Below are 12,687 nucleotides of genomic sequence, written 5' to 3' on the forward strand. Positions count from 1 at the left end.
ATACACGCTCAGGTTGCCTTCTAAATACACGATCTGGTATCATGAAGCGTCCAAGGATATTTTTTCACAAGGGTTGTCATTTTCGTCCACACGTTGGCTACAATTTAATATTAGTTGCTAGACCGACGCTGGGTGGCCCACGGAGAATGCAACGACTGGGGCCGTGTTTTTAGAATTTTCGAGTGCGCGGGCTCAAAATTACGTCACATAACTTGTATTACTAGTCGATTAAAGTGTTTAAAGGTAATTATTTTAGAAGCATCATCATTTTCGTCCATCGGTTGGCCACGGCTACGTATTAGCTATTGGGCTAAAACTCCGCGGACTACGGTGACTGCAACGCCTGGCGTCTAGGTTTTTTGTTGCTAAGATTTGCGAGTGCGCTTGTTAAAAAACACGTTGCATAAAATACATCACTAATCGATTCTGACTGAATGGTAAACATTTTCGGACAAACATGGCTCGGCCATGTTAATACAAATTGTTCATCACTCGATCTACGATCAAATTTTCATATTCAAATTTGGATCAAGCATATTGATCTACAATCTACCTTCGCAATGTCCTCAATATCTGTAGAACCCTGATAAAACATGGACAAAGCTCCTGAATTCTATCGGTTTAGAAAGTCAACTAACAATTGTAAGCTAAGAGTGCCGGTGATGTCTTCCACACAGTCTTTCAACGCCTGATTTCTGCAGTCTATTGACCTCAAAATGCAAACGGAATTGAGCTCACGGTAGCTCCTGGTTTCTGCTCCGGTTACAAGGTAAAAATAACAATAAAATGAAGGGAGCCGTGCCACTTGTTAGCAAGTAAGCCATATCAGGGGATTTTTTTTTTGGGGGGGGTATCACCGTAAGATAGACTTTTGTCAACCTTGTGTTCCTCCTCGGCAAGGATCTGGTTACGCCTCTGCATACACACAAAATCAAATCAAGTCGTATACGCTGCATGATGGGCAATGAAGTGTCCGTTGGGCCAATTCATACTTAAGGCAGGTAGCTTCCAGGAGGCTATTTTTCTGCGATGGTGTGGTGTGAGGGAAGATGATTCGAAAAAAGATACCGCTGCAGGTGTTCAACACCTGTTTCATACACCATGTAGCACTAACGCTGGTCCCAAAGTATGCAACAAAGCAGCCGTACGATCAGTTCGCAGTCAGTCATGCGGGAGACATCCGGGCCAGGGCTGTGGCTACCGACGGCAGACAGGAGCAGGGCCCAGATAAGGAACATGTGACAGATGGGCCTTGTTATGTGACTTGATTTTTAAGAGAGAATTTCCAGTTTTATGGCTTTTGTCACATTGTCTCTAGCAGTTTCAAGCTCCCGAATTTGTTTCCGCATAAAATGCTGCGGCAAGTCTTATCTTTTGAAAAGCAGCCAGCGAAATGAAAGCGCATGAAAAACCTGGCGCACTGTGAGCCATCGATCCGTTTCCAAAATTATCACCAGCCTATGTCCAGGCCGTATTTTGGCATATACGCTGTGGAGGCAGATGCTTCCTTAATGACCCAAAATACCTATCCGCTCGTGGAATTTCGCCTCCCCAGGAAAGACAATGTTAAAATGGATGAATAATCTAAGGAAGCTGGAAAACTTTATTTGCCAAATGACAGATGAGTTGAATAGGCCAGATTGTGCTCCAGTGATAAACAGCTCTAGATGCATATCTAGCATAACAGCCATGACATTTGAATAAAGAGCGATAACAACCTCCATCCCCCCTCCCCCCCCCCCGTTCATCGGGCTCACTTTCCGGAAAAAGTTCCTGAAGTACACCGTTAGCTTGGCCCCCCACTTCTTGGAACGTTCCTACGCCTATGCTTTGGGCATGGAAAAGGGCTCAATGATTTATTTGATGCACGCTATTGCGACGGTCGTCGGCGCCAGTGTCGGTACTCGTCATAGGCGATCAAATAACGGCCGATATCTGTGAGTTTGATGTTCACGACCGCGACATAGTTTCCGTTATCATTGCCATTTCCGGTGCCATCACCGTCTCCGAATATTATTTTGTTGGTACTGCTACCTTGCTATAGTATTCTGTTGGTATTGCTACCTTGCAATAGTGTTTTGGTGGTATCGCTACCTTGCTACAGGCTATCCTGAGCGCTGGCAGCATCTTAATCCGTGAGATGGGCCTTTGTGAGCGGCTTTTACCCGCTACATCAACAAATGTGTCATCCGCATCTCTGCAGTAGGTCTTGGGCGCGATTCAGGACCGGCCGCAACACTGCTCCCCATTTCACGCATGCAGAGGGCGGCGGAGAGCAGGTCATGCGAGGAGTCCATGGACGCTTCGACCCTTTGGCGATACGAATGTCCGTCGTGACAGATGACTTAAGTGAAAAGATTTTCGACAATTCCTCAAGCACAATCTCAGAAAGCTTGGATAGAGGAAAGTCGCCGTGCCGGTGCACCCTTTCGATATGATTTTAATATCTTCCACTGGTTCGTTCGTGCATAGGCTTTCAACGTCCAGCGACGCGAGTATACCATGTGCAGTCTTAGTCCTGGTGATATCTATAATGGACTAACTCATCGACTTCAGGCTATACTTGGATGGCACGCTCAGTGTCTAGAAGTCGTCTAGTTTCTTACTTAGTGGATGGCCTGGCATAGGTATGTGGGTGATTATCGGACGCAGCGCAAACTTTCGGAGTGTGCAATAACGCGTCCTCAAAGTGCAGTTGCGCCCCAAAAATTGTGGCTCCCTTTTCTCCTTGTTCGATGCTTGACTTCGTCAAGTTCCATACACGCTACTGTCCATAAGTATTGTCCGTCCCAATCCCGAGCTGAAGATTGGCCAAGGTAATTGCTAGTCAACACAAATTATTGTAATATTCTAAACCACAGGTGTCAAGCAGCGTGCCACTGAAATTTCAACACTTCAAGTCATTACCCAAGATTGCCCTCTCGGCGCTCGCCGGGAACGGAGCATTCAAGCACGCTCCGGAAACTCCTCCATGCGGCGTGGCAGGGCGGTGCGTCATCCCCGCACCCCTCTGCCGCCGCTGGCCGGCCGGGCCGGGGAGGCGCCCCCCTCGCCTCCCCCGCAGTGGAGCGGTTCCGGTGGCGCGCTGCTCCACTATCGCCCCCCATACCTGGCGTCCGTGTTCGGCGGCCGGTGACGCGGCTCGACTCGGCGCTGTCACGCCGCGCGCCCAAAGCCATGGCCGACGCCGGCGCCAGCGGATCGTGACGGCACCTGGCGGCGGGCGGCGCCGCGCCAGTCGTCGCCGCGACACGACCTGGGGAGGGGCCGCGAGAGGCTGCCGGAGGCGGTGCACGGCTCAGCCGCGGCGCAGGTCACGCGGCGCCGGTCACCTCGGCGCCATGGAGGAGGACCGCTTCCACAGGTCAGTGACCCGGCCGACCCCGCTTCCGGTGCGGATAATTGCCGTTTCCGGTGCGCCCTCGGTTTGCGCGGAGGACGCAGTTTTCCGGCGCTGGCATTTGACGCGGGCGCGGCTGCGTGACGCGCAGGACTGCACTTCGTCACAAGAGTCCACACGTCACACCGAGGGTCGCCCGGCGCCTCGTGAGGCACGTCTCAACCCCGCAGAAACGATAAAGCGTCCAGTGTTGCGGCCGCTTCAGGTACCTTTCGCTACTCCATTGGCATCAGAGCTTTGACCCCTCCATTTGGACGCGTTCGTGCCCGTGGCCCCACCGTAAAGGTGTATGTGTTGGGTTAGGGGAGGGGCCGAGGAGGGGGTGACGGAGAAGACAAGTGCTCGACGTTTTCGAGCTTAACCGTATGTTTTGAAGAGGATCACTCCAGAACCTCGACTCTACTACAACTTTTGATGATTGACAGAGCTCATGTTCACTGCTTGTCAGAAGAACCGCTGCAGTTTGGATAGACATGCCCCATTCTCAGGTTTTGCACGCTTGAGTGACAGTGTGGAGAGCTGCTTAAAGAATTCGCAACGGGGCATGCATCACCTGAAATATTGTACCCCTTGTAGATCGTCTTTCCAATGTGAAGGTTTCATTGAAATAGGGGTTCGGGTGTCAGGTGGAGCGCTAGATTTTGCGCAAGCTTTGCGGGTCTCAAATTCGGTGAAATGCATTCAGATCGTGCCGCGCGAGATATCCGTACCGCGCACAGTTTGAGAACGCCCAGCGTTTCATCCTCAATTTCGCTTGCCGCCCCTAGCCTACAACCACTTGGACCCCTTAACAATGATCTGGATCGTAGCGCTGACATCCCCGCTCCACTCAGTAGCTATCGCATTCAGGCAGTGCGTAACAAGGCCGGGTTTCGCGTCACGGAGGTGACGGCTGCGTGTCGGCAGCGTGGGATACAGTGGTCTGCTTACAACGCTTGAGCCACGGGAGCAAACGTGACGAGCCTGCGCCAATGTCGCCGTTAGCCTCGATCCCAGGTTTTCCATGAGCTCCCGCTCGACGCAGCTAGCATGGTGGCCCAGGGCCTGGGCTGGGCTGGGCTGGGCTGGGCTGGGCTGGGCTGGGCTGGGTTGGGCTGGGCTGGGCTGGGCTGGGCTGGGCTGGGCTGGGCTGGGCTGGGCTGGGCTGGCTGGCTGGGCTGGCTGGGCTGGCTGGGCTGGGCTGGGCTGGGCTGAGCTGGGCTGGGCGCCACAACAAATCTAACAACAGATTGCTTTGTTGTGAGCCGCAGTCGTGCTTTCACATGTGTGATTACGCTCCATCTGCTGCCGCTTGATCTGTTTGTTCGCCGGTCTAAATCTGTCTGGGGTAGCTCATGCGAGCCGGGCTCGAGCCGGAGGACGGCCTTCAATTTCACACCGGCTGGGGTACCCCTGAGCCGTGTCAGGGCCGGCCAGAACACTCCTGAGCCGTGTCAGGACCGGCCGGAACACACCTGAACCGTGTCAGGACCGGCCGGAGCACACCTGAGCCGTGCCAGGACCGGCCGGAACACACCTGGGCCGTGTGAGGACCGGCCGGGACACCTCTGAGCCGTGTGAGGACCGGTCGAGACACCCCTGAGCCTGCCACGGCCGGCCGGGACACTTCTGAGCCGTGTCAGGGCCGGCTGGGACACCCCTGAACCTTGTCAGGACCGATCGGGACACCCCTGAGCCGTGTGAGGACCGGCCGGGACACCTCTGAGCCCTGTGAGGACCCGCCGGGACACCTCTGAGCCGTGTGAGGACCGGCTGGGACACCTCTGAGATGTGTGAGGACCGGCCGGGACACCTCTGAGCCGTGAAAGGACCGACCGGGACACCTCTGAGCCGTGTGAGGACCGGCTGGGACACCTCTGAGACGTGTGAGGACCGGCTGGGACACCTCTGAGCCCTGTGAGGACCGGCTGGGACACCTCTGAGATGTGTGAGGACCGGCCGGGACACCCCTGAACCGTGAAAGGACTGGCCGGGACACCTCTGAGCCGTGTGAGGACCGGCCGGGACACCTCTGAGCCGTGTGAGAACCGGCTGGGACACCTCTGAGACGTGTGAGGAACGACCGGCACACCAGGGCCGACCGGGACACCTCTGAGCCGGCCTCATGCGCCAGCTCCGCCAGCGCCTCGGACCATATCCGGCTGGGGCACCACCACAGCGCAGCGACTGTGAGCAACGGTTTCGATTTCGCTAAAACGTCGCCTGCACAGGTGGGAGCAGACAGACGTGCGCCCGCCCAAAATACGGTCAAAATGTATGCCGTTAGTGGCCCAATTAGCCTGCGTCCGCTTACAAAGGTGTGGCTTTGCGTTTTAATTTCAGCTAAACCGCTCACGTATTTCCGGTTTGAGGGTGATTCCCGGCAGCGGCAATGACGTCACTTTTAGCGGTGCCTCACGTATCTGACCAAAAATGACGTGAGAGCGCGGCTAGTTGGAAAAGACCCATTCCGTGTACACTAGACGACTGACGTGCGAGCGCGGCCACTTGGGAGAGACCCATGCTGTGTATACTAGATTACGCCCGTCGTCCCGGCGGTAAAGCGCGTCTGACACTCTCCACGCATCACACATGATATTCTCCGAAATAAGATTACCAGGCTATTGGCACGGTCGGCACGGACGGAGGAACGCGCACGAAGCGAGCAGAGAAACTGGTGGCGGGAGAGGTTAAGCGCGCGAAGATCAGGACATCGGCATGCGTAAGTCTGGACACAGCGAGGACATCGGCATGCGTAAGTCTGGAAACAGCGAGGACATCGACATGCGTAAATCTGGACACAGCGAGGACATCGGCACGCGTAAGTCTGGACACAGCGAGGACATGGACATGCGTAAGTCTGGACACAGCGAGGGCATCGACATGCGTAAGTCTGGACACAGCGAGGACATCGGCATGCGTAAGTCTGGATACAGCGGGGACATGGGCATGTGCAACCCAGTGGGAATGTCGAGTGGGGTTGTCCAGTTTTCCTGCGACTTGGCTTACGATCATATAACTTGCTTGCTGACTTGCTCGCCATCGGTGTTAGTGGCGTAGTCAGGATTTCCCCCAAGAGGGGGCCAAATTGGGTCATATGGGCCCTTTCAGGCAAGGGACCTCGTCTTCGTCACTATAGGGGCCAAAATTATTAGGACCTTTTTGGGCTCGATGCCCCAATGTGACGCCACAGCCCTTGTATGTTTTAGAAGCCCTACGGACGTTTCAAACGGCCAAAGATTTCATGGGCCCTACCGCTTCAGCGGGACCGCCACTTCTAGGGAGAGGGTGGGGTAAGGCCCAAAGCTCACTCATGTTACGCCACTGATGTGGGTTACACGTGCATGGATCCGCATAGCCCGACGATGCTTCAGCGTGACTTAGACAGCATGTTTACACTAATGGCTGCCACTTGCCAACTTTTCAACATCGAGCGTCGTTCCTTCCACTTCCGTGCTTGGGTTTAAGTAGCTAAAGTGAGTAAAAACGTCTGGACCGGGCAATATGCTTAGGACACAGTTTTTTAATGCAATGGCGTAAAGTAGGGATTAATTACTCCAAATTTGAAAGCAACTTCCGAGTACGCCAGGTGGTTCAACAAATCTGCGCCGCTTTGCATTGCATTTGCATTGATAATCAGTTGCAAAAATTTAGAGTGCATCGCCTTTAGGTGAAGGTCACGTGTTTGACGGCACCAGTGAAGGCTTGCAGTTAGATTGTGGCCTCTGCATGAAATAGCCCAGTATTCTTTCTTATTGGAAGCCCAGTGTTATTTCTATTATTATTTCTATGATTAGCCCAGTATAATTTCTTATTTCCGGCCGACATCGTCATTGTTGCTGACTTTCCCAAGTCAGCAACAATGTTAAGGATTGCGCCAGATCGTCATCAGGTCATGTGAGGTCACTTTGCAAGTGTCGAACGAAAAAGATATTGCTCACTTTTAATATTTGTTGGCTGATTGTACGCATGGTTGGTTTTGAGCTCAAAGTGTTATTCTGAACAAAGTTCAAAATGGTACTTTGGTACATTCCAAACAGCAGAGGATGGGACATTTAGCGGTTCTCGGATGCAAAAATGTATAGCACCTCTCAGGTGTCATTTAGTTGCACTATCAATCTTGTTCAATATCAAGAACATCGTCATTACTTTACGGCGCACTCAGCTGCTGAGGCTGTTTGGGGTCGCCTGCTTCTTGCCCTGGCGGAAAGAGCGGGCTCCGCGGGGAATCGAACCCTGGACCTCTGGTTTCTCGGACATGCAGTGCTCATCAATATCAAGAACATCAAGTGAACACATGGATTGCTGAGTGGTTATGCAATCATTAATTAACTTTAAGGTGTCAGACTTAAGCTGCTCATCCGGATAAGGAATTACATTTTCGCTTTGGTTGCGCCATCTAGAGACACAGTTCGTTGAAATGTACGGGATGTACGCCCGAGAATATGCCTCTGACGCTTAAACATCTACATAGACATGACGGCGGATGAAATTCTACCCTTTATCATATATGCCAAACTTAAATCATAGACTAAAGGCACGTGGGTACAATATGTCAAAATAGCTTAAAGGAAGTGTTCCATACTTATATGGGGTTTTGAGCTGAAATCACCATCTTGAAGACCTTTCGGTGTTATTCATAATACCACCCTTCTTAAAACCAAGTCACTGTAGTTTCTGAGCCACACGCCCACGAAAATAGGGAGAGTATTTCAGGGTCACCTTGACACTCATGACGTCACAATGACGTCATTCAAATACTGCTATTTATTAAGCCATGCGGCGATCAAGGCCAGTTAATATGTAACGGTCGAAGCGTTTATGCCTGGAGTTCGTGAGCGATCGCGAGTGATTTTCAGACATACCGGCCGTCAACCGGCACTCAATGTTACTCAAGGTACGATGACATAATCAGAGCGTGGCGCGTTGATAGTCACGTTTACTGAACACGGAGTTGCACTGCCAAGAACAGTCCTTACTACTTTAAAAAATGTGCCAATGATCATAAATGAGCTTGTTTCATCATGTCTGATCATGTTTCATCATGATCATGTTTCATCATGCTTGCGTCAATATATTCAAAGTTGAAACACCCCCCTTAAAAAGGCTCCTCCCTGTTTTCTCTTCTCCTTTTTGCGGCCGACATCAGCTCACGGAGCAAGACATCAGCCACCCACCATGCGACACGTATATCAAAGAAGCCTGAAACCTTTGAATTATTCAAGATCATCAGTCGACTGACCTCAGGGTCACTGACAGCGGATCCGTGTGCCCGTCAGCTGGCGTCAGACGGATCCGTGTGCCCGTCAGCTGGCGTCAGACGGAGCCGTGTGCCCGACAGCTGGCGTCAGACGGAGCCGTGTGCCCGTCAGCTGGCGTCAGACGGAGCCGTGTGCCCGTCAGCTGGCGTCAGACGGATCCGTGTGCCCGTCAGCTGGCGTCAGACGGAGCCGTGTGCCTATGAGCTGGCGTCAGACGGATCCGTGTGCCCGTCAGCTGGCGTCAGACGGATCCGTGTGCCCGTCAGCTGGCGCCAGACGGAGCCGTGTGCCCATCAGCTGGCGTCAGACGGAGCCGCGTGCCCGTCAGCTGGCGTCGGACGGATCCGTGTGCCCGTCAGCTGGCGTCAGACGGAGCCGTGTGCCCGTCAGCTGGCGTCAGACGGAGCCGTGTGCCCGTCAGCTGGCGTCAGACGGATCCGCGTGCCCGCCGGCCGGCATCAGCCGACTGACCTCAGGACGTGGTCAGGTGACGTGTTCGGCTGGCGTGTCGCTCCGGTGCTTCGAGCCGATAGCGTCGCAATCTTATCCGGGCGGGTCGTCCTGCACGGCTGTCGGGGCGCGCGCGGCGCCGCCAGATAGCCGGCCCACCCGCTGCGAGGTGGCCTTATAGGGACGCTCCTCACAGTCAGCGCCGATGGGGCGGCTGTGATGGCCCTGTTTGCAGCTATGTGTGGCTGGCCCTGACGGACATGGCCGGCCGCGCAGGGACTGACCAGGGGTTACTGTCCAGAGCCGCAGGGACTGACCAGGGGTTACTGTCCAGAGCCGCAGGGACTGACCAGGTGTTACTGTCCAGAGCCGCAGGGACTGACCAGGGGTTACTGTCCAGAGCCGCAGGGACTGACCAGGGGTTACTGTCCAGAGCCGCAGGGGGCTGACCAGGTGTTACTGTTCAGAGCCGCAGGGGGCTGACCAGGGGTTACCGTCTAGGGCCGCGAGACTCGATGAAGATTGTTGGAGCATGTTAACATTGGTCTCATTCGCCTCGGAGCAATACTGTAGGATATTCGCTTTTAGAGCGCTTGATGTAATTAAGGGATAATGCGTCTTTATCGGTCATCATTTTATTGGAACACCAATGCCATTCTTCTGCTCTAATCGCACTCTCTCATAAGTCGGTCCAGGAAAAGCTAAATACGAAACACAAACAAAAAACGAATATGTGCTATTTAGATCCAAAGCGCCTGGGGCAAATGCCTTTCGAGGATAGCTTACGGCAGCAGGTAACGGTAACTCGTGAAAAAGCCCGTAATCGGGGCCACCTTTGAAAGTAATGACTGTATCTTAATTTTACGCCTCGTTTAAGTGTACAGACAGCTGATGTGTGGCCGGAGCAGCCCGGAACACGCTCATCTTTCGGTTCACACGACCGCACGTCTTAGTGTGGTGATTTATCATGTTCGGTTAGGTGGAGTCATCCGGGTGTGATAGTGTCCCTCTGTCTGATGAGGTGGAGTCGTCCGGGTGTGATAGTGTCCCTCTGTCTGATGAGGTGGAGTCGTCCGGGTGTGATAGTGTCCCCTCTGTCTGATGAGGTGGAGTCGTCCGGGTGTGACAGTGTCCCTCTGTCTGATGAGGTGGAGTCGTCCGGGTGTAGTAGTGCTCCACTGCCTGATGGGGGAAGCGTCTGGGTATGGTGGTATCCCACTGTCTGATGAGGTGGAGTCTTCCGGGTGTAGTAGTGCCCCACTGCCTGAGGGGGGGGGGGGGCGGAGCGTCTGGGTGTGATAGTGTCCCTCTGTCTGATGAGGTGGAGTCGTCCGGGTGTAGTAGTGCCCCACTGCCCGATGGGGGGAGCGTCTGGGCGTGGCGGTATCCCACTGTCTGGTGAGGTGGAGTCTTCCGGGTGAAGAATTGTCCCACTGTCTGATGAGGTAGGGTCGTCCGAGTTAGTGTCCCATTGTCTGATGAAGTGGAGTCGTCTGGGTGTAGTTGTGCCCCACTGTCTGATGAGGTGGAGTCTTCCGGGTGTAGTGGTGCCCCACTGTCTGATGAGGTGGAGTCGTCTGGGTGTAGTGGTGCCCCACTCTCTGATGAGGTGGAGTCTTCCGGGTGTAGTGGTGCCCCACTGTCTGATGAGGTGGAGTCGTCCGGGTGTAGTAGTGCCCCACTGCCCGATGGGGGGAGCGTCTGGGCGTGGCGGTATCCCACTGTCTGGTGAGGTGGAGTCTTCCGGGTGAAGAATTGTCCCACTGTCTGATGAGGTAGGGTCGTCCGAGTTAGTGTCCCATTGTCTGATGAAGTGGAGTCGTCTGGGTGTAGTTGTGCCCCACTGTCTGATGAGGTGGAGTCTTCCGGGTGTAGTGGTGCCCCACTGTCTGATGAGGTGGAGTCGTCTGGGTGTAGTGGTGCCCCACTGTCTGATGAGGTGGAGTCTTCCGGGTGTAGTGGTGCCCCACTGTCTGATGAGGTGGAGTCGTCTGGGTGTAGTAGTACCCCACCGTCTGATGAGGTGGAGTCTTCCGGGTGTAGTGGTATCCCACTGTCTGATGAGGGTGAGTCGTCTGGGTGCAGTAGTGCCCCACTGTCTGATGAGGTGGAGTCGTCCGGGTGTAGTAGTGTCCCAGTGTCTGATGAGGTGGAGTCGTCTGAGTGTGGTAGTGCCCCACGGTCTGATGACGCGGAGTCGTCTGAGGCTCGCGCGCTGCTGCGTCTTCCTGTTGTTTAAACAGCGCCGCACACTGCCGCTGACGTAGTTCCGGCCGTCCAAGGCTGCTGCACAGGGCTGTCTTGCAGGCGAAACCTGAGGCATTGTTACTGCGTGGCAAACACAGCGTCCCAGCAGGGCACAGGGACCACAAACCAGCTTAACGCATGTCGTCGCTTGTTCTTCGCGGGGTCGGGGGGGGGGGGGACAGGCACGATGCACTGATGTGGTAGTCTTGGAATGGGCCAGCGAGAGACGAAAGCTTGCGGTTGTACGGCGTGTCAACGGTGCGCCACAGAGGCACGATGCTGCATGAGGTGGAATTTTGGTACGTTGTTTAGTGACCGCAAAAACCGGGCCCTGTATGACAACGGCAGCGGTAACGGAATGTGTGTCCGGCTCGCCTGACCTGATGTCGGCCTTGCCTGGGTCGACATCGGGTCCTGCCCCTATGTCGGCCCGCGCCCATCTGACCACGATCAGAGACCATACATAATGTTGGCGGCCTGAGTGGGCTGTACTGATGTACTTGTGACCTGAATGGGCTGTACTTCTGTGCTGATGAAAGCAGACAGTGTGGCACTGTTTGTCGACTTCAGCTGCCGGCTGGCGGTGGTGTTTGACTAGGGCTGAACAGCTCCGCTGTAAGAGCGCCGCATGCCACCGGCCAGTTCTCACTCCGCGTGTCGGCGGAGGGACCTGACCTGGGGCCAACACCAGGTGTGACCTCTAACTGTACCGTCAGCGCCCTTCACCCACTGCTTCGGACTGGTTTTACGTAACTCGACACGCCACCTTTGTTGTTACCGACTGTCGTTAGAAGGCTGTGCCCAGCGTCATACATTCTGGAGCAGGCTCGACTGTCCACCCTGCTTAGCCTACCTCCCTGGTCTGTGAGGCACCGTTTGTTTTGGCCATATTTGAAGGAGGTGTGTGACGAGCAGTAGCGCGCCACGAGCTGCATCACACAGCTTTAAACGCGTAACGTGTAATGAATTGGCCAGCACTATTGCATATACTGACAAAAAATACAACTAGATAAGGCAGTAGCCTTAGGCTTATTCCCCAGAGAAAAACCAGGAGAATGGATATATAGTTGGGTTCTGTGCTGGTTCTGACGTAATTCCGGTCGTCCAAGGCTGTTGCACAAGGCTGTCTTGCAGCCTTGTGCAGCAGCCTTGACCCAACTATATCTCCATTCTCTTGTTTTTTTTTCTCCGAGGAATAAGGCTAACACTACTGTCTTATTTATGTTAATAACGTTCCTCACTAATGAACTGAACAACTTACATAAAAATAAAACTGTACAAGCAAAACTGAAAGCCACCGAATGGGCATTTTCGAGTTTCACGCCAACTTCTGAGATTAAATCTCATCTG

General features: G+C 54.0%; 1 protein-coding gene across 1 annotated transcript in view; it reads left to right on the forward strand.

The window, feature by feature from the left end:
- Positions 1-3,251: 3,251 nt before the first annotated feature.
- Positions 3,252-12,687, forward strand: part of LOC119091068 (Usher syndrome type-1G protein homolog) — a 31,606-nt gene continuing 22,170 nt past the window's right edge. Inside the window, exon 1 of the mRNA XM_037213784.1 lies at positions 3,252-3,364. Within this exon, the coding sequence (XP_037069679.1) occupies positions 3,342-3,364 (23 nt within the window). The 5' untranslated portion in view covers positions 3,252-3,341. The remainder of the gene's footprint in view (positions 3,365-12,687) is intronic.

The sequence above is a fragment of the Pollicipes pollicipes genome, unplaced genomic scaffold, assembly GCF_011947565.3.
Source record: "Pollicipes pollicipes isolate AB1234 unplaced genomic scaffold, Ppol_2.1 Scaffold_3216;HRSCAF=3773_pilon_pilon_pilon, whole genome shotgun sequence".
In the NCBI taxonomy this organism is placed as follows: Eukaryota; Metazoa; Arthropoda; class Thecostraca; order Pollicipedomorpha; family Pollicipedidae; genus Pollicipes; species Pollicipes pollicipes.